Genomic DNA, 22,278 nt, shown 5'->3' on the forward strand with positions numbered 1-22,278 from the left:
ACAAAACTAGTGCAATAAATTTGTGAAGTTACCTTTGCCTCCCAGTCTTTTATATTCATCAGAAGCTTTACAAAAAGGCACTGAAAATCTATCAGAGGAACTTGTTTTAACTGTTTCTCCAAACTTATTTTAAATAGCAATATAAGCAGCAGCCACATTTCTCGATCAGTATATCCATCTTGAATTACTGACATACAAAAACCTAGAAACTTTAAAAGAAATACAAAGCATTAAAACCCAGAATTATTTTAGCTTATTTTGAAGCATGATGACAACTTAAGTTTTCCACATTCACATTAAAATATACCTCAAATGACATACTGTTTTGGCAACACTTGTGTACTAACATGTCCCCATCTCCCAGTAACAGCACCATTTTTTTTTTTAATACCTGCTGGAGACTTTTTTTTTTGAGCAATGACAATATTCCCCAGACACTACAGGAGCAGGAAAGATCTTTCTCTACTACACAGATAATCCTCCTTTAATTGAAGGAAAGGCCAAAAGATTTTCTAAATACTCCAGTAATACTGAAAACTTAAATCAGTGGATAGTTTCTTCTATGTGAGGGAGCCAAGATATTCTATAAAGTGCCACAGCTGGAAAAGGGAGGCAGCAAAACTCTGCAGTTGTGAGTGAAGCCAATGGAAGTCAAGAAACTGAAATTAGCAAAATGTCTGCAATAAACTCTGCTGAGTGTGAAGCTGAAGCCTCAGGATAGCATCTACTCAAACACATGCTCAGAACTAGATTGCAAACCCCATCCTCCCTCTCAAAAGAAAACACAAACACACACAAAAAAAACCCCAACCCACAAAAACCTTGGAGTTTTCTCACCTTAATCACATTAATTAAATTGTTTTCAAGTAGACTGGGGAAAGCTGGACTGGCAGAGGCTATGTCTTCTCTTGGCTGCTGTTGACTCACTGTTTCTTGCACCTGACTTCTAATAGAAGAAACACAATCTGAGCAAAAAATGAACGATTTAAAAGCCCACAAAGGTATATTGATACCAAACTGAAGAAAAAACAAAAAAACCCTGCATGTTTCAAAATGCCTTCAAATCAAAATAACCCTCAGTTACACAGCATCTAACACTTATATCTAACTCAATTTGTAGCCAATTATTTTGCCCAGCTATTTAGCCAATATTCCTGCAAACCTTTATTAAGAAGATGCAGGACAAAGGACAATGCTCTGGTTTGCTGAATCCTTACCTAGAAGGCATTGTTTGAATTCCAGGGTTATTAATTCTTACTAAGACCTGAGCCAAGAACTTTAAAAGTATGGGAAGGGACAGAACAACCTTCTGATTCTACATTCTAAGCCCAAGACTTGCTTTCACAAGATCTAGGCAATAAATATCAAAAGGAAAACACTTACAAAATATCATGCTCATTAAAGGTGGGTTGAAGATGTTCCAATGGAAAGAGAGATCTGAACCCAATACCCATATTGACAAAAACAGCTGATATATCAGCTATTGAAGGAATCCATGGTTTAAACTGTTCATCACTGAGGGAAGCTACAAATAAAAGACATGGAATGGATTAGTTTAAATTTAGTTCTTAGCATTAGTTCCTTTTAAGGGAAACAAGCTCAGCCGTTTGCATCAATTCTACCAGCTCTCATCTCAGAGGAGTCAGTACATTGAACAATAAGATTACTTTCAGAACAAGGAGGGAGGAAAAAAAGTCTAACACAGTATTTTACACTAGGGAAACATCTTGCCTACATAACAGGTCCATTACTTTTAAGTTCCACCCATTTTCCAGCACAGCTCTCTTTCATCACAAGCAGTATAACAAGCAACAAGGCAATATTTTCATCTAAGAGAACCCATAAATTATTGCCTGTGTAGGTAAAGGTAAGAGGGTGTTATCAGAGTGGGACTGGAAGTAAAGCTAAGCAAGATTTGAAAACAGGCAAGGTTTCTGGAATAGAAGTGGTAAACAAGGAACTCCCAGCCTTAATTGTTTGAATGCTCATTCATTATCTTGAACTGTTCATTCAGAATCAAGCCTAATGCCAGCAAGGCACAAAATAAAGGAGGCTACATTCCCTCTTATATCAGCTCTGACTTCAAACAAGAATTAAAATATGGGGTACAATTTGGACAGGCCTGAGCAAATACTTCAAGAGAACCATATTACTTTAACAATGTTAACTGGTAGCCTTAAATGAATGTCACTTTTCATGGATCTGAACAAAGACATGGGGAACATACAAAGGAACTTGTAGTAGAGAAATATTTGAGTGCAGACAAAGGAAGAAGACAAAACACAGATATTAGCAGCACTGTGGGCTGAAGCAGATCCTTCAAAGCATTTCTGTGCAGGTGTATGATACACTTCACTTTTGTCATTTATCTGGAAAGTAAATCACGAAGTGCTACATACTGGGTATGACAATGTGAAAAACATCTTGTAGTCCTTAAGCTACAAATGTCTGCATCATCCAAAGTAAAAGATGGAAAGGAGGGCAAGCTTTTGAGCAGACTGGGCTTCTCTTCAGGTCAACTCTATTTGTGAAATACCAGAAGTGAGTTTACTCCGTACTGGAGGCACTGCTCTGGAGGTACGTGCCAGGACCACGTACTGTGGTACAGCTGGCACACACTCAGTGAAGACCAACGCCCAGCATTTCTGCGTTACAATAGTAAGAAAAGAGCCTAAATTAATCCAAAATCACCCCACAGAACTAGTACCTTTTACTTCCTCACTAAGACTTTTATAAACTGAAGAAAGGAGAAGTGCCTTCATTCAGGTGGTCACTTTTCCATCTTTCAAATACTTACAGTTTTTGAGTGTTATCTCCATCAATCTGTCTAAGATCTGGGTGGAAACACAATAGTCAGGATGAATAGACATCATCTGTGAAGAAAGAAGAAGCTACACATCAAAAACCAAGCTGCATGATGGCATCAGTTTTCTTTTAATTAGGAAAAAAGCCCACATCAAACCAGAACAAAAACAACACCAAACTTCTCAGCAGACTAAAATGAGTAACAGATTAAAAAACAAACAAACAAAAAAACCTAACCCCAAAGCCCCTAAAGCAAGATACACCAACACTGTGTATATTGATTATTTCAAACAGTGCAAAGATTATATGAATATTTTAAAATCAATTATTTACAGTATTAGAATGCTGTAACCTCATGTTGATTTATAAGAAGGTTCTGAGGGTTAAGAGAACAGAAAGTATCACGTACCCCTTTGGAACCCATTTGCATCTGTGGTCAAAATGAGCTCCCTAAGCAGGAGTGGAGGCAACAGAGTTAACTACACCTTTTTCCAGTCACATGCAAGTTGGGCATATGCAATACTAAACCCAAACAATGAATACTTAGTTTTTCCACATAACTATAAAAACATGACTATGAAGTACAGTTCAGGTTTCTTGGAGCACTCCACTGGCTCAACAAAAACTTCTTTTTCTCCCCCAGGTGCTGGACAATTTCCTGCTCTCTAAGTGATCTGAATTGGCTCACACTTCTTCCTTATTAGAGGAACACCAGAGCTCATGGAGAGGGGGAAAGCAATTTTTTACTGGCTGGAGGGAAGGACATGGAAGAGCAAAATGTTTTGGTTTTGGCAAATGTCAAAAGGCAGCCAATAGACTGAAGCTGCAATTTCCCAGGCAGTCCAGATTTCTTTTTTGTTTCAGGTGCAGTTAGAATGTGGCAAATAATAACAGATGGAAACTGGAGGGGGGCATTTTCTGAGTAACAGCACTGTGTTAATTCCTGGAGATTCAAACACTGACACACACATCTTGAAAGGAGAGAGTAACCACACTTCCTTTGAGAATGACTCCAGGCTTCTTCCTGAGCGATAAGGTACCTTTTCCAAATGAAAATTATCTGATAATGCTGGTATCACTGATGATTTAGAAGATGATATATGTAGAAAATGGTACTTTTGCATACTGCAGCATGTATTGTTTCTCTAAGGGTGGAAGGAAATAAGATTAGCATTTGCTCATAATTTGGCCCACAGTATCTCTCCTCACCTACTGCGTCCTTTTTCAATGCAGTAGCATTTATGAACATGGACATGCAGCTTTGCATTCACTCAGAGGGTACAGAAAAGGCTCTCTTGTTTTACCCTTAGTGACCATCAAAATATTTCAGACTGAAGAACAAATCAGAACCCATGGGAAAAAAATAATATCTCATTTAAAAGTTGTTAATGGAACAGATTACAAACTTCTTCAACTGGCTTCCAGGAAAAATATTAAACACACAGAGTTATTATAACTGCATGAATAGCACAGACTCACCTGGAAAAGCCACTTTAGAATTGGTATGGGACACAATATGCAACTGTAAGCAGAACTCAGAAAACCATTAACAGCTAAAGAAAGCTGCTGCGTTACACCAGAACTGTAAGAGAAAAATGGGGGCAAGGAAAGAGGATAAAAATCAGTTAGTGGTTTAATCATCACTTTCACAAAAGCATAAGAACTTTCTCACCCCTCAGATCATCATCAACAGCAAAGAAAGATCTGATTATGCAAAACAGATGTTATTCTCATGCTATTACTTATATAAGATACCATAGTAATCAAACCTTGATTTTTTAATAGCAATCAAATTTACAAATGTCATGTAGAACAACTATCTTTCTCTCTAGAAAGCCATACTATACAGTCTGGAAACATCTGTATTATTAGGGAATAATAGTTTCAAACTAACATTGATTTACACTATTGTACTATGAACCACTATGCCTGACTACACAGACAGGCTGCTATGCTCAGTGAGACTATTAAATAAGATTTTTAACTGTCCAATGACCTTTACCAACACTTTCAGAACAAGAGAGAAAAAACATTGTTCTCAAAAATTTTAAAATACCCTTTTAAATAAAGGATCTGGAAGCAAGCTAACAATTAAAATCCAACAGGCTAATTGCACTGTGCAAATTTGTGGGGTGCAAACAGCAGCTGTTGGAAGAACAGAAAGTGTGCCATTGCTATTACTGAATTATTGTAGCTTTAGTCACAGGGATGTGCTCAGCTGGTCAGAGCAGGGTGCTGATAACACCAACATCATGGGTTCAAATCCCATATGGAACATTCACTTAAGAGTTGGACCTGATGATCCTTGTGGGTCCCTCCTAACTCAGGATATTCTGTGACTCTTCTTTAGAAAATTAGGGATGTCATAAGCAGCTGAATTAAAAATATCCAGTTTCCCACATACCCTTCTTTAGTCTCCTCTATTCCATCTACTAAATCAGGTAAATCTGTCAAGAGATCTGTGTCCTAACTCCTACATATACCCTGTACCTGCCTGACTGGTAAGGCCTCCAATTGCCAACTGGGCAGCCAGTACGTGCCAGCTGTGCCAACAGGGCAGAATGCATAAGCAATTAAATCATAATTGCCTTCTGCAAGGGATGATTAGTTTAATTCTCATTCCTCCAGTCACTGATTTACAAGATGCTTTTGAAGCTCATATCCTTGTGATCTCCAAAACATATTAATAGAAAGGCCTGAAGCCAAAGGAGTGTATCACAAACACCACTTCCTCAAGAGATGAAAAGTCACTCTCCTCCTCTTCACACCCACAATTGCACATACACATGCACATAAAACCCTTTAAGAGTAACTGAATTCTCTCAGTTCCTCTGGTACCAAAATACCAAATGAAATAACCAGAAATTTTCAGGATTTACACTTGTGGCATTAGGCAAGAATTTGTCCAGCTATTTGTAGTCCAACAGCCTCATAAATATAGAGCAGAAATGCCTGAGCAGTTGTTTATGTACACACAGACACACTGGTGGCTCAGTGACTGAACTGATGTCAGAGATCCTGACCCTCTGCAATCCTCATTAGATGAAGCCTCAAGTCCCAGGCCCATCCAGGACAGAAGCACCAAAAGTCTTTCAAGCAGACATAATGTAACACTAGAAGGTCACAAATAGGTAACCACAAAGGTCTTTTAGTCTGGGGTTAGTTAAACTTGTGTTCATTGTAACGTGTCTCTTCTGCATTTGTCTTCCACAAACTGGTAAGGTAATCAACGATAGCCCAGTGTGGGAGAAATATGGAAGAGGCCAGAACAGCTGTTTTTCCTCATGTGTCATTTAAGAGATTTTTCAACAACTCCAGAGGAGGAAAGAAGGAAGCTTCAAGTTACAATTTACTGTTCTGTAAAGCTAACCCAGAAAGGAAAATTCCAGGGAAAGGCAGTCAGTCTTGCCTATTTACTAAGGCAGAGCTCATTTGGATGCAAAGATAAAACAGTACCTTAAAACCACTAAAATGAAAAAGAATATTGTACAAGTAAACACAATAAAGCGAAGAGGATATTCGTACTTAAGAAGCAGATTTTCTATAGGATTTTGAGGGATGAGGTGAAAATTCCTCAGGTCAAGGTTATGTTGAGTGAAGATTTTCCCGGACGCTGATAAATCAAATATTTCTTCTCCAGGGTGGTTGTCAGGTATGACATAAGTTACTACTGAAAATCTCTTTATAAACGCCCTGTAAAATTCAAGATTGCTTTTATCAGTTCAAACACTGAGAAGCTATTTGCCAGTTGAGACAGTTATTTGCAGGTAATGAACACATCAGTTTCATATGAAAGCTGAATTGTTAGAATACAGTCTCACCCAAGGAAATCCACCCAACCCCAAAAGATTTTAAAATGGTTCTCATTAAACATATTAACAATTGTTGGAAACAGAGAGAGGATGGGGGGAAAAAAGGCTAGAAAAGCAAAGAACAAGATTTAATTGGTTTTGGAGTTGCAAGGACCTGTGTTCTTCTGAGAGACCATCTCCACTGGCATTGTCCTCATTTTCTCCATCTGAAGCATTGCCCTCTCTTTCTATGTCTTCCTGTAACCATTTCTCTATTTCCTCTAACCTGAAATAACAGCAGCAGCAGAGCATATCATCACCATTTAATATTTACAACAAAATCAACAAAATCCAAGCTCTGAATGTGAACCCTTGAGTCAGAAGCCAGTTACACAAGGCAAAAGCACGCAAGATGTAGCATCTGTGTAAAACCCAAGCATCCTGCTATTCCAAGATACAAAGTGAATGTTTCCCAAACTTAATGAATTTCCAACAGCACAATCAATCACTGGTTTGTCAGACACAAATACACTCAACCAACTTCTGACAAAGTTTTTGTAATTGCACAAAACTTTCAATCTTGTTGCTAAATGTTTATTTTTTTCTAAGCACCAAACAAGTATTTTATTTGTTAAACAGTATTAGTTGCAGGAGTATCTGCTATTCCATGGGCAGTCAGCCCATAGTTACCAGGGTCAGATTCTTTAATCAAAACAGTTAATCACATAAACAGCTAAACACATATACCCATCACCACCATTTGCCATTAACACATAAACCACATTTCACTTCTTACCCGAATGATCTCTTGTAAGAATACTCATTAGCTCTGTTCACTGACCTGTGTAACTACTCAGACACCAATAGCCTGCACAACTTTGGGAACCAAAACTGAGCTACAAATGCCTTTGAAAAAACTAGTACAGTCAGTCTACATAAATATTTCTATTTCATGCCTGAGCAGCAGCTGCTAGCTGGCTCAGTGACCTAAAACGAAGGCATCAATAAATTTAGCCTGGCTCTTCAGGGGTAAACAGATGTATCACAAATCACTCCTTGTTGCTTGGAAGGAGCCTGTCATTCAGCTTTTACTGTTTATGCAACACATGTAGGTCCTGTCAGTTCAGTTGTATGTTGGTGGCATCAGCAGGCAAAGCTTAGCTTGCCTAATCAAACTCCATCAGTTCTGGGGAGACGAGGCAAATCTAAGCTTCTACAGAACCATCTCACATATTTCAAACCAGCTTTAAGAAACAAACCTTCTAGATTCTTCTTTCTCCTTCAAGAGATGATCTAAGCTGTTCACATATGACACCTTGCTTATAATAGGAGCCTTAGAAAGCTGTAAATGAAATAGTAAGACATTGAAAAAACACCATAAGGCATCAATTCATTATTAGGCAATAAACATAATCAAAATAGAAACCTCTTCCAATTTTAATGATATTTTACATGCAGGTATAAACCTAAAGGAGACCCTGCAAAAAGAGGATGATTAACAGTTTAGGTTTCTCCGTCCCTTGACAATTTTACATAATGGTCAAATCTCTCTCAATGACTAATTTAGCAATAACTGCGAAACAATGGATCTGAACAGTGAAGCGAGGCTCTGCATGTCTGGGCCTGACCTTCATCTAACCTTCACAAAGAGCATTACCATCAGAAGCTTTTCACCTCACAGCTTTACTATTATTATCATCCACTGAGACCCCAGGAATCCCCATTTTTGTGCATGAGACAAGAAACCCCAAAAATTATTCAGTGCCTTTTTTTACTTCCAGAGTCCCTAGAGAGTGAAATTCCAGTGTTTGCTAAATCGCCTCTAACTTCATCAAATAAAACAAAGCTTCCAATCAAAATCCCAATACAGAACCAAATTAAGGAGCTAATAAACAGAATTTTAAAAAACCACAAACAAAACACACACTCTTAACAAATTTTACTAGTAGTTTGTTTTTCACTAGCCAGTCTTTTATTCAGCTTGTAGCAGACAACAGATTACATATCTTTTATAGCCATGATTCCATTCTTTGGACAAGCACAGCCCTTCTGACACCACCCTGGTATTCAGCTACCTTTTAAATGTAACAAGCAGCATGTCTTTGTGTGGGAAATTTTGCAGGAAAGCTGAAGACTTCTTAGCTTATTTGATACTTGGTTAATATGTGTCAAGTAACTGTTGAACAACCGAGGAATCAAAACTTTATTCCAATGTGCACATACGGCCCTTCTTACAAGGGAAGGATGTCAGTATATGCAAAAACCATGGTCATGGAAATGCTGGGACAGTTCTTAACTGTTTTGTCTTACTTGACCAATAATTATGCCTTGAACAGGCCAGGCCAAATGTTGCAGTCACACACATGTCCCACAAGCATTTGATCTAGGCAGCATGTGTTTATCAGGCTTAACTATTAATTAGGTATTCATGTTGACTGAAATTGTGAAATGCGTATGAAACCGCACAACTCTGATCTGTAACACTCTTGATTACAGAATGATAACAGATTAAATAATTATGACTGCTCAGCATCTGCCCATAGAGATAGTAACTCAGTCAACAAATAAACCCTATCAGAGACTGAAAAACATGAGGAGAGGGGGAGGTAGAAGAGAGAATTTACACAGGTATTCTGTGTTTGTTTTCCGCTCTAGGAATTAGTGATGGGCTGACTCCAGCCGGCAGCTAAGCACCACACAGCTTGGTCATTTCCCCAGCCAGTGGTGCAGGGCAGTAAAAAGAAAAGCAAGAAAAGCAAAGGTAAGAGAATTCATGGGTCAAGGTAACAACAGTTTAATAAGGGAAAAGGGATAAGCGAGAAAAGAAAAAGTGATTCAAAGGCAGTCACTCAGCACCTCTCACAAGCAGAAGAATGCCCAGCTACTCTGAGCAATGGCTACATGCCAGACCAACTCCCCCCACTTACTTCTGATTGCTGAGCATGCCATTATGTGGCATGGAATATATCCCTTTGGTCATCTGGGGTCCAGGCTCTCCAGGCTCTGTTCCCTCCCAGCTTTTTGTCTGCTCTATGGGGGCAGCATGGGGAGAAAGCCTTGAGGCTGTGCAAGTACTGCTCCACAACAGGTAGAAGACTGGTCTATTATCAACACTGGTTTTGTCTAAAACACACAGCACCATACAGCTGTTATGAAGAAGACTAATTCCAACCCAGCCAGGCTCAGTACAAAATCTTTGTTGAAATACAGCCATTTCCAACCTGTACCAGCTGTCAGGAATGCCACACTAAGACCTACTGCAGGACCTTCCCTATTAAAACATTATTTTACAATAAAACTTCAAAATCACTTCCTATTTGACAACCTCTTATTGAACAAATGAGCTAATTTTTAAAAACACAGACCAATTCATCACCATAATATCCTGTACACAGGGATTCAAACACATCAGCTATCCCTTGTGATCAGAATTCATTCAGCTTTTTGAAATCCTAAAATACTTCCAATTTCCATGAAATACAACCTCAAAGAAAACACCACACTTACTCATACACAGATCTCTGACAATCACAGACTGTGTCAAGGATATATGACTGGAGGCTAGCACACAGATCTCTGAACGTCTACATCAATTTCCTCCAGTTAACTTCAGCTCATAAAAATCTTACCTGACTAGGAAAACAAAAACATTAGACTGCACACATCTTCTAACTTTAGGGGGAGGGAAAGCAAAAAACAGAACTCGTAAAAACCACCAGAAGGCACACAGCTAAACCAATCTGGCTGCACAAACCATCTTTCAGCCATTCCCAGGACAAGCACATCCCCGCTCCAACTACATTGTAACTGTACAGCAGCACAGGACCCTTAAGACAAGTAACCAGTTTTGCAGGCAACTAATTCTGAATTATCATGCATTATGAATAAGGGTGAAAAATCATATAAAAATACAACATAAAGCTGATTATCTGCTATCTCATTATACTCTGCTGTAGCTTTAATGGGCATAATGTGAATCAGCAAGAGGTGGCTGAGTGTTGGCACAGAATAGATTTTTGACTAAAATTAATGTAAAGCAACCATTACCAATCAGTCACACACATCCTGACTGTTGTTAGCAAGGGGTTCTACTGGCACCACTTAGACAAAAACTTGACTGAGTCTACAACGTTTACTCAATTTTTGTAGAGGACACAAGACAGCCACAGTTTGTGCCCTGCAAGGTAGTGGAATAGGTACTAGAAGACTCCTGGACATCTCAGCTGCTGGGGCAACTTGTTATTTGTTTGTAAAACCAAGCTAAATAGCAGAAATTAGTTTTCTAGAACACCTGAACAAGTTGCTGTCTGTATGTGCCAGATGGAACAGGGAAGGTTGGAGGCAATTGGATTTTTGAGTATGAGAGGTCTTCATCCACCAAAGCCTCTGTCTGTGTTTTGGTGGGTACCTACTAAACAAAACTTAATTCTCCTAAAATGTGAAACATGGGGTAATAACTTAGCACCCACGGGGCCTTGCACTGTGCTAAAATCTATGTTATTTTTCTTGCAGATAACATCCATAAAAGAATACTTGAAAGAACATGCTATTTTGGTTTTTAGCCACTTACATGAAGCTTCAGTAATGGAGTTACGGTGTCCTGAGAAAAACTGTCAAAAGAGTCTTCCGGGGTTCCTGCCTGTGGTTTGTGACTTGAACTGAGCATTTTTTGCAGTGGCATTAATGCTTCTTCCTCCTTCTCCTCTTCTTCATCATCATCTAGAATGGATTCCAAAATGTCATCTTCACTCTCAGAGCTGCTTTGCCAATTTCTGTCCAGCTTGGACTTGTTTGTAAAGTTCCTTTTAACTTCTAGTTCTCCTGAGGTTTGTGAAGACTCGTGGCCACTATCCATGAAAGATTCTTTCAAAGACAATGAAGGGGGAACACTTTTACCAGTCTCTGGGGACAGTCCAAGTTTCCCAGAGATTTCCATTCTACTAGAATCAGCAGTACTTTCAGAAACTTTGTGGTTTGTATTTGAGAAACTGTTGCTGGGCTGAACAATGTATCCTTTATTCCGTTCATGTCTTTCTGGTCTTTTATCTTGCTCTTTCTTAACATCCCATACCTGAGATAAGCCAGCAACCTGGAGAGGGGATTTCATGCCTTTTGTTTGTGTTAAGTGGTGGGAAGAAGGCAACACAGTACTTTTTTCCTGAGAAATAGGAAGGGAGTTTTCCAAGAAAAAGCATGAGTTAGCCAGCTGCAATTGATTCTCTTTGGTATCCACAACAGAAATGTGGTTATTTTTAGCAGGACTGTGTGCAGAATATGAAGATGACAAACCTACAGTGGAGTAATTATTTTTCTCCTTTTCATTGCTTGAGTTGAGGAATTCCTCTGAAGGAGTCAAATCATGTCTAGACACAGCAGCAGGCTCCTTGAGTTGCAGAACATCATCATACGGAGACTTTAAAAAGATATTTTTTACAAAGTCAGACCTTCTATTTTTGCATTTTGAAGATGATCTACTAAAAGCAGGGTCATTCACTTCAGATTGATCTGAACTATCCACATCCATACTCATGGCAGTGTGTTTTCTTTTCCCAGGACAGTCTCTTTGTTTGGGTATCCCAAAGGACACCGTAAAGAAGTGTGAAGGAACAGCTGGGCTCTTTGGTGCACCAGAGGCCATCTCAGATGATGCTCTAAATGCATGTGGAGGAGATGTCTCATGTTCTAAAACCTGTGTTAGCCTTGGCTGAGATGGGTCATCTAGAAAGTGTTAGAGAAAAAAAGAAAACACCGTTATTATGTTTGAAAAATAAAATAAAAATAGTAATAACTTTTAAAAAAATCAAACATGTAACAGCTTTCCATTTAAAAAACTAATGTCTATTTTTAAGTCAGCTAGGACTAGAGCAGCAAAGAGTGTGATGGGTTTCCACAGCCAAAGACCCCCCCCTTTTTTTTTTTAAACCATTTATCTTCCTACTGACCTACCTCAAGCTTCTACTCATATAAGCTTTTTAGATTCTGTTCTACCTCCCATAGAACAAAATTATGTGGTTAGAAGGTATGAAAAGCAACAAAAAAATACCAGTTAAACTTTAGTGGTTGGTTCAACAAGACTATTCTTTCTGGATTAAGCTGAAAGGCAAAATTTATTAACCACCACAGAAAATGTGCATTATCCAAAGTGCAAGAGAACCCATAAAAATAATCCGGGATCAAGGTTTTAAGACAATGAAATACCACAAATTCTAATTAAGTTACAATCAACGTGTTTTACACTAAAATCATAAATTACTTTTAAAACTCTTCAAACTTGCCATGTATTAGAAATAACATTGACTATACAGCAATAATTACTGTTTTAGTAAAAGAAAATAGAAAACATAATTTCAAGGGGAAAAAAGCCATTAAAAAGAGATATGAAGTGATGAATCTGATTGTTTAATTAATACTATATTAACAGCACTGCTCATACCTGAGGCAATCTCCCTTGAACCAAAAGACATTATTTTTCTTATAGAACATCCATTTCCCTAAAAATAAAGACAGAGGGAGAAAAAAATGTTAATTGCATATTTTTTAAAACCAGTGTTGAATCCAGCACAGACTTAGTTCCACACACCCCCAGAAATATGTTAATAGACCTCATTTCAAGACAAATTTAAAACACAGCTGCAAAGATCTCAAAAAAAGAACTATCCAGAACCCAAATTACATATTTTTTCTTCAGATTAAAAGTGGCCTGTAATGAAGTATTACATTTGTAATAGGACCACTCCCATCTCTACCTAAACACTGGTTTAAATGCATAAATCTGAACTGCTATTAACTGCAACTTCTAAATAGCAGAAATTTGCCAGTCTGCTCTCTAAACTACATTGTAAGAAAACACAAGATAAGGCATTTAAGATAAAAGCATCTTTTTTCTACAAAATACAATTTCAATTTACAATTTCTGTTGCATTTCCATGCTTGCATCTAGCCCAGAATATCTCCCCTGCCTTTAAAACAGGATTTTTCACTTATTGTACAATTATTAAGAACCCAAGCATGACCTAAAACTTAAAAAGGAATAGCAAAAGAACAAACTTCTGTTACATCTGAAAAAGGCAGCACCAAGAATCTGATCCTACTGTGTAAAATTTAAAAAATTAAAGAATTACAAAATTCATATGCACAATGGGTCAGTGATTTCCACCTTTAATAACCCTTTTAAAGACACCTGAACCAAAATATTTGTTCCTCAGAATGGCTTTACAGGATGCGGCTTAGATTGTTTCAATTTCTGCATCTCCCATTCCCTTTCTCTGCAGAGAGCATCCAATGACAACCTAAATGCAGAATCAGTAGCAGGGCAGGGGGGAAACCTGGCTTGAGCACAGAGATGTGGTGCTCACAGTGCCATTATTTCCAGCCCAGGCTTTTCAAGTATCAGCTTCTGGTGCTGAAACTCATTTGTCAGAGTCTGAGCTGGAGTCTGTGAGATCCACATAGCCAATTTTTTCTTCCCAATTGTTTCCATAAGACAATGGTGCTCTCCTTACACCCAGACATTTCTCATTGCTTCCCTGTTCTGGCTTGGCAGTCTCATCCTTTTTCGCCAAGGAATACCTCTGAGACCCTGCAGTAACAAGGAGTTTCTGTATCACAACTTTTGGGTACAATAAACCCAGGGCCCTGCACACTCTGCCATTCTCTGAAATGCTTACACTGTCCTTTTCCAAAAGACACCTACCACAGGACTTGTTTGGTGTTTGGTGTGACATCTTTTTCTTCTGACCTTCTTTGGAGAAGATATATTCCTTTCAAAACCTTCAGTGCGTAAAACTGACAGCCCCAGTCCTTCATCCTTTACATTTCCTTTGTCTGGTGAGGACAGCACAGCTCTGTCTTTATGGCCATGGTCTAAGAGAGAAAAGAAAAGATCAATTATTCACAAAAATTATATTGGAAGAAAAAGAAAAAAAACAAACCACCGAAACAACAAACCTTATTATACTGTATTACTTTATATTTTCTCTCTCACATGTAATCCAAAATTAATTTATTTAATCATCCAGGTTTGCTACTGCCATGCAAAGAATCACATGACCTAGGATTCAGCTTCAGTTGTTATAAACAATCTGGCTTAAGCACGAGACATAACTTGAAATAGTAATTGCATCACTATTTAAAGAAATTAATTTAAACAGGAAATTGACATTTTCAGTTATGTTTTTAGAAAAAATGTAAATGCACTCAGTTTGACATATTTGGTAAGCTATATTCATTATGCTGCTGCTCCAATATGGAATGAGATTGGACTATCATTCTGCACACTTACACAATTAAAATTCATATAAATATCTTCCACTTAAAAAAAAACATATTTACCTTGATTTAAAACTGGTTTGAAGAACTCTGTAATCATCTGGTTTCTGAAGAGAAAACATAACTTTATCTTTTTAAAAGAACAATACCTAAATGGCCATTCAGTGAATGTTGATATAATTAAAATACTGTAAATTATTTCTACGATTTTCTTTAATGCCAGCAGCTCTTATTTCTGATAAATCAGAAAAAGCATCATCATCCTCTTCACCTTCTAGCCTTTGCTCTGCTTGTCTAATGAAGTTAACCTGTCAGCTTCCCCACTCAAACTGTTTTCTTTATGATCCTAGTAAATCTTAACCACTCTTCCACCTTAAACTAGGTTTTCCTGAGTAGGACTGACTTCACCTGCATCCAGTATTCTAGATGAGACCTCACCAGTACATTATGTGGTGACATTATAGATTTAACAGCCTCCCCATGCTCACTATCACTCTGACCTGCTAACTCAAGTTAGCATCTCACCTGGCTTCCAACAGAAACAGCAGCCAACAACCACCTACAAGATAATTATTAGCATTAAATCAGAAGTCTTTTCTCTGGCAAGAGCAACTGGGACATGAGAACACCAAGGCATTCTCCACTGAAGAATATCACTTCTAAAAATGGGCAGATTGGCTGAACAACGTGCAACTTGAACAATAAAATACATCAGGATCCGTGAGCTTGGTATCTTCATCTTCTGCCACACAGTTTGCTAATGACTTTAAGGCTATACTTAGTGCCTGTTTTGGAAGCGTCTTGAAGTTCAAACAAAGTATTCATGTGAGAACAATTGTTCACGTTGTTGCAAGAACAGCAGAGGTTGGTTCCACCTTTTCTTGTCTTTCTGTACCTTCCAAGATGAAGTTACATTGTTAATGCCTGAGCAACACTGATAAACCAAGGCAAAACCTACTCAATCCAGAAGCTAAAATAACATATTCAAGTATCCATACATGACTGTGCCCCCACAGACTCAGTCACCATTTTTGAAGCTTAGGCCAGAAGAAGCTGATTAATTTGGATTTAATTTTCAAACTTTCTTTAAGCTTGTAACCATCGCTTCTGCATTTTCCCACATGGCTTTTGCATTTTTAGCACCTATAGAAATACAAAAAGCTGTTTATAATGCACTGATACTTCTTAGATCAGGACACTGGCAAACAGTGATATTTGAAGATACTGTAACTCAGTGAAAAGCCACCTGTAATCAGAATCTGAGTGCACAAAACTGTGGTTTTGGTTTACCAAAGAAAGCAGAGAAACTACTTGTCAAAGACCGGCTGCCTCCAACCTGTCCCAGCTCAGTTTGGCATAGGCCGAAATATGTGTGTTCTTCTCACATGCTACAGCAATGGTGTTAAAGAAATTTTTGACACCAGGCTCTCAACTCCATTAGACAGGTTCACTGGCACAAATCAGTCACCTGGTAGCTCAAGCCGGTGCCTCAAAAAAGGGACCACAAACAGAAATCCCTGGGCAATTACACCCTTACAATCTGAACTCCCCAGCAGTCCAGACCAACAGTGATTTTAGGGTCTGGGGTCTTGACAGTATTCACCAGTTCACTGTTTTGCTACCCAGTGGCGCTCTGTGGTTGTATTCACACCCTCTTAGGTTGTTTCAGGGGGATTTTCACTTGGTTCTGTGGTCCATGCTGTAATATGGTTGTTATTGCTTGGGTACCACGATTTATGGGCTGTCCACTCCAGCTAGTAATTTTTAAGTAATATTTAAGCCATTAATATTGCTTGATCTAACTACCGGTAATGTTCAGGTTATTAGGCCCAGGTTTTGCTATAATCCGTCTTTGACTTACTCAACAGAGCCGTGTAGTTCAAGTTAAACTTGCAGCCTAACAACTCTTGCTACTTACATCACTCAGCTACTTTCAAATAAGAGAAAATTTTCAGCACACAGGCTCCCCAAATTTCAGTTCAGCAGAAGAATCAAAGGCTAAAATGCAGGTTTATTCACTGTTTTTGCTGCTGACCAATTTGTTTTTCTGCCCTAGACCTCCCTGCACTCCACCCTGGCCTCACCTGCTCACAGCAGAGCCCTCTCCACCTTGCATTCCTCAGGACACACCCGATCTCAAGCTGCAAAATCATCCAGTGCCCACAGCTTTCCACATTGCATATACTTCCAAACCCTTTCTATTTTCCTAACTAAGCAACTGTACTTCTTTCTTCCCCATTAAAGCCCCATCTGCACACGAAGCACTGCTGGCAGGCCAGATCTCATCTTCAGTTACCACCCAGATTCCTCTCTGCACCTAAATCTTGAAGACAAACTGTGAGGGACTGAAATGTTAAAAGTCTTTGACTCAAACAATATTGCTGAGGCTCAAGTTTGCACCCCCCCAAGCTGAAGGGGAGAAGGAGAGAGTCTTTGTGTGTGGTGGTGAAACCTCTGATCTGCCTAAGACAAGAGAGGGTGTACACCCACTACCAGAGGATGACCACAACAAAACAAGCCGGGGGTTGAGCCAGATAAGGGACAAGGCCGGTAAGGCACAGACTCTTAGAGCTGGGAAAATGCTTTTTATCGTGCCAATGTCCCCCTTTACACAACTGGCTCAGGTGTAAAACAACACCTTTCCCACTCAGGTGGAGGCATTGGGATATTCACACTTAGGCCTCAAGGTATTTATCCCTTCTGACAAGGCATAATATGAGAAAACATGATGTGAGAAACAGCAGTCTAAGATGGGGTCATAAACCATCAAAGAGCCCCGAAGTGCCCCCCGACTCATTTCTGGGGCCTTGCAACAGACAGTGTTAAACTCACCCTCTCCAAGGGAGGTACCTGGGCATTCCCACCTGAACGTCTATTAACCCAATGAACTCTGTGTTTTGGGGACTTCCCCCACCCCTGACTGACCAAAACGGCAAGCACCACTTTGACCAGCAGACATCTGAATTGCAACAATCAACCGGAACCATGATGGTGATATCTTTCTGCAACCTACTCTTATCCTTTCTTTTTCCTTCTTTTCCTTATATATTTTCTTAGGTGGTATTTGCATACTTTTATATTGTTATATTACAACAGATAATAACCAGAATGGCTACATACCTCATTTCCACTGCAACCAAATTATTCTAAAATAAGCCCTGTGTGTGTGTATGTGTATATAAACACCAGGTATTCAGTGTTCCTTCTCTCTAATCCGCCCTAAGGGACCTATTAACAAGAACCTCAGTTACTCTGGCCTTGGGGGCAGCTTATAACAAAACCAAAACCAGGGCCTTCTGCCATCGCTGTCCTTGTTTCCACAGCCACTGATTGCAAGTGACTGCTTATGTCCTTCCCATATTGTTCTTTTTGCTGTCTTCTATTCTAAATCCAAGAGCTTTGTAACAAAATTTGTCTATTCCATGATCATACAAAGCCTTGTACAAAATAACAGGGAATGAAGGCACTTCCCTTCTCCCTCAAGTTTTATTTGAATGGAGAGATGGTGAGTGATTAGTCTTAGACTAATTGTTTGAAAGTGCTTACGCACCAGTATTTCCTCCTTTGCATTTGTAACTCCACTTTTTGGAGTGCAAGGGCTAGGAACTGTCCAGCCAAGATTCTGTTTCGTGTCTCAAACAAGGAAGTGTACTAGAAACTTCAGACAAGAGCAAAGGGTGGGGAAAAGAAAAAAAGAAAGGATGTAATACAGTACAAGGAAGAATGTGAAAAAGAAGTGGGCCTTCCAACCTGCTTTCCACATACATGTGAAAGTACAAAGAGAACATGTGACTTCCTACGTGAATGGGGCCATAACTGTTCACATGCCATTCCCAGGAGAATCTCTATCCATCAGCAGGAGGTTACTGTGTTTCACTCTTTTGCTAAAATGAAAATCACAGTTGTTTAATGTATCTACATCAACAATTATACAGCTCCGGTTAACACTTTTCAGCACTATATAGAAACTCAGCAAGACCTTTTATCCCAAATAAAAATGATCACACCGTTTTTTGTGAAATTGCAGCTCGACTGAGACACCAGGGAGACCACAAAATGCAAAAGAAAACACAAAACCCATAAATACATGATCTCACCCAACAAAAGAAAAAAGCTACGCAGCCAGGAGATGAACCTAACTGACCTTCCAGGCCTTTCACAACTAAGGATGCAGCCTGCATGGGAGAGGGAAGGAGGAAATACTTTCACTTGTCTTAAAAAATAGCCCCCTGAGCATTTGGTAAAAGTAGTTAGTGTTTACAGCCATATTAGTGGTTATCTCTGGCTGGATAAAAACTATCCTTTTAAAAAGCTGTACTGGAAATACTAACAACAGCTCCAAGACAGCAACTCCACATAATATAGGAAGAAACTACAAAAAGCTACTACATCTTTGACAAAATAGAGCACCTTGAAAAGCACAAGAAAGAACAACAACAACAAAAAAATCACAACAAAACCAGCCAAAACAGAAACTCACACAGAAAATTTCAGTCTTTTAGAGAACTACAACAAAACTGAAATTGCACAGTTTCGTTTCACTTTCTAGGGCAAAAAGTAAGACTGAAATAGCGAACTTTTACCCTGTCTCCTTAATTTAAATGACAGTGCTATCAAAACAAAGGATCTGAACAAAATAAGGTACTACTAATAGCATTAGAAAATTATGACTTGTTTCATTCTGCAACAAACAACTCGGCAGCCTCTGAAAAACCTCAAGTCTTTGGCAGAATTTGGATTTCTACTTAGCAGACAAGTTTGCCAAGTCTAAAAACACTGTTACAGACTGCCACTGCTTTCAGCGGGCAGTGTCCTCCAGCACCGTTAGCGGGGCAGGTCCCGGCCGGAGCAGGTTTGGAAGCCGAACCGACACCTGAAGTTCTCGGTTAGAGCCGAGCCGCTGAAGCCGCGCAGCTCTACAGGTGGGCTGGGGAACGCCAGGGCAGGAGCAGGGACGGCACACGGGGGACGACTCCGGGATTTTGAAGGGTGTGCTGGAGATGCCAGCCAGAACTTAGCTGGACACTCCCTTCAGTCTCCCGGACGCTGCCAGACCCCCTGGCCAACGAACACCGGCACCAAGAGCCAGTTTCGATGAGGAGGCCCCGGCGGGGCCCCTTCCCGGCTGGAACACCCCGGGCAGGCTCCCGGGGAGGTCCCGGTAACCCCCGCCGAGCCGACTCCTGCCACCTGCCCTGGGCAGCGCGGCGCACGCCGGCAGCCGGGGCGTCCCGCTAGGCGAGTGCCCGGCGACGACCGCGACCGCTCCTCTCCTCTCTCGCGCCCCGCCGGTACCTGCAGTCATGGGCCGCCTCTCTGCCCGCGGCCGCCGGCGTAACATGGCGTCGGGACATAGCGAAGGGCGGGCCCGGAGACGGCAGCCCTTCGCCGACCGGTCGGGTCATGGCGCGGGCGGCCCGGCAGAGCCCGAGCGGCCGAGAGGAGCGGTGGGAGCGGCCGCCCCCGGCAGCATCGCCAGAGCCGCAGCTCGAACGCTCCGAAGGGCCGGAACACCCCGCGAGGCCGCGGGTCACGGGCGGGAGCTAACGGGCTCCGCTCTTCCTTTTTTAATGGACTCGGCCGCTGATTGGCTGAGCGGCTACACCAGCGGCGTCTCCTATTGGTTTCTTTCCGCAGGGGGCGGGACAGGAAGCCAAGTCGCAACTGTGATTGGCTGCTGAGAGAACGGAAGGCGGGAGCGCCGTTCCTCGTCCGAGGGAGGAAGGGTTGTTTGGCGCCTTGGTCTCGTGCCAGGTCCCACCGCCCGCGCTGCCGCTCTCTGATTGGTGCGCTTGGGGCAGGCCCCGCCCCCCTCGAGGCCCCGCCCCGCCGCCCCGGGCGGGAGCGCTCCTGAGGGCATCGTCCGGCCCCGAGCGGGAGCGTCCTGCGGGGAAAGCGGGCGCGGACCGCCTGCGAGCTGCAGGCCGTGCGGCTGGCACTGCGTCTGCGAGGAGATCCAGGCTGCACAGCCCTCTCCAGAGCCGCGAGACAAGGTGGGGAGGCTAAAAAGTTGGAGTGGGAGTAACTTTTTCTAAATCACCCACAAAATCACCACAAAACCTTGTGGCTTCCCGTCCGCGGCCTTCTATGCAAGATTCCCTCTGTGCTTGGACTTCCCCCAGATAATGCATCCTTAGTGTAATCCCGTGTCCTGCACCACCACCTAGCAAACATTTTGGACAAAAACTTGGGCTAGGCAACCTGAATACCAGACTCGCCTGCTCAGAGAATGCCAGTACTGCTATCGGTAATATTCTGTGCAAATTCGCATAATTAGTCTGTAAAAAAGCACTATCAAAATGTTCCCACAGCAGTTGCTTTAGCAGTTCAAAGCAGGCGCTGGCACAGATACGAGGTGTTCCCTGCTTGTGGTCTGCAGGACTATGACATCCTACAGTCATAGATTCGTTTAGGTTGGAAAAGACATTTAAGACACCCTGAAAGCTCTCTGGGACAGTTTGTGCTGAAACCTGTTTTTTGTTGGGGTTTTTTTTGGAGGTTTTGTTTAGCACTTTCCCTAAGAGTGGAGATGACCAAAGCCACTGTGTTTTCCTGATGTTTTTCTTGGATTCAGAAACACCAGGAGGCAATTGACTCAAATGAAAAGGAGTGACCCACCCCACGTCTCTTTTCACACCCAACCTTAGGCTGGCCTAGGGAAAGGCTACAAAGCAGAAGTAACAGTAACACAGAACTGGAAGCGCAGGACAAAATAGGAAAGTGTTTTTTGAACACCTGAATATCTGAGTCTGCCTCTGTGCTGTGCACTCCACCCCCTTTCATCATGCTCATCCCTCAGTCTCTGTTTTTAAAAAGCTTTGAGCCATGTAATTTTTGATCTCTTAAACTCAGCCTCAAAAGCATAAAACACTGGCTGCCATCACAATGTGCACCTTGCTTCTTCCTTGCTTGAGCCTGTCCTACACACATTCTGCTTTCAGCTGCAAGCTCTCTGCCCCAGGGACCACCTATGACTAGTATGTTTGTAAAGAACCTTCCTGGAGTGGATCCCACTGTTTGACACCACACATCTAGACCCACTATGCACAACAGTATAACAAACCCATGTCCATGCTGGGTGCAACTTCCTTGAGCAACAAATGAGGAACAGTTTGACTTGCTGTCATATAGATTTGATGGAAAAGACAGTACTGTATATTTGAAGTACCATTAATAAATGTTAAAGTTTCATGCCCAGTGTTAGCCAGGAATTCCAGAAATATTTCTATAACACATTGAAGGAACAGGTAAAACCGAAGTCCTAAAAACATCTTCTTTATCTTTCAAGTTTAATACTTTTACTGTGGCAAACTGGAATAGACATAGAGGCATTTCTACAGTTAAGTCACCTGGAGTCATAAAGAGTTTTTAAAAGACGACAAAGGAGTTGGTTACAGAGCAGCTTCGACAGAAC

General features: G+C 40.9%; 1 protein-coding gene across 2 annotated transcripts in view; it reads right to left on the bottom strand.

Annotated features, from left to right (window-relative positions):
• The window catches only part of SLF2 (SMC5-SMC6 complex localization factor 2), a 29,706-nt gene extending 9,318 nt beyond the window's left edge, over positions 1-20,388 (bottom strand). Inside the window, exons 1-13 of one of the 2 annotated variants that reach the window (XM_082286194.1) lie at positions 20,160-20,388; positions 14,928-14,971; positions 14,290-14,459; positions 13,030-13,087; positions 11,167-12,314; positions 7,856-7,938; positions 6,772-6,882; positions 6,331-6,498; positions 4,285-4,387; positions 2,798-2,873; positions 1,384-1,525; positions 838-943; positions 33-209 (exon numbers count right to left, since the gene is read on the bottom strand). In XM_082286194.1, coding sequence (XP_082142320.1) covers positions 33-209; positions 838-943; positions 1,384-1,525; positions 2,798-2,873; positions 4,285-4,387; positions 6,331-6,498; positions 6,772-6,882; positions 7,856-7,938; positions 11,167-12,314; positions 13,030-13,087; positions 14,290-14,459; positions 14,928-14,971; positions 20,160-20,269 — 2,496 coding nt within the window. In that variant the 5' untranslated portion in view covers positions 20,270-20,388. Of the gene's footprint in view, positions 1-32; positions 210-837; positions 947-1,383; positions 1,526-2,797; positions 2,874-4,284; positions 4,388-6,330; positions 6,499-6,771; positions 6,883-7,855; positions 7,939-11,166; positions 12,315-13,029; positions 13,088-14,289; positions 14,460-14,927; positions 14,972-20,159 lie in introns of both variants that reach the window. The other variant, XM_082286193.1, reaches the window with a different exon arrangement.
• Positions 20,389-22,278: the final 1,890 nt, after the last annotated feature.

The sequence above is a fragment of the Coloeus monedula genome (genome assembly GCF_965178545.1).
Source record: "Coloeus monedula genome assembly, chromosome: 8".
Classification (NCBI taxonomy): domain Eukaryota; kingdom Metazoa; phylum Chordata; class Aves; order Passeriformes; family Corvidae; genus Coloeus; species Coloeus monedula.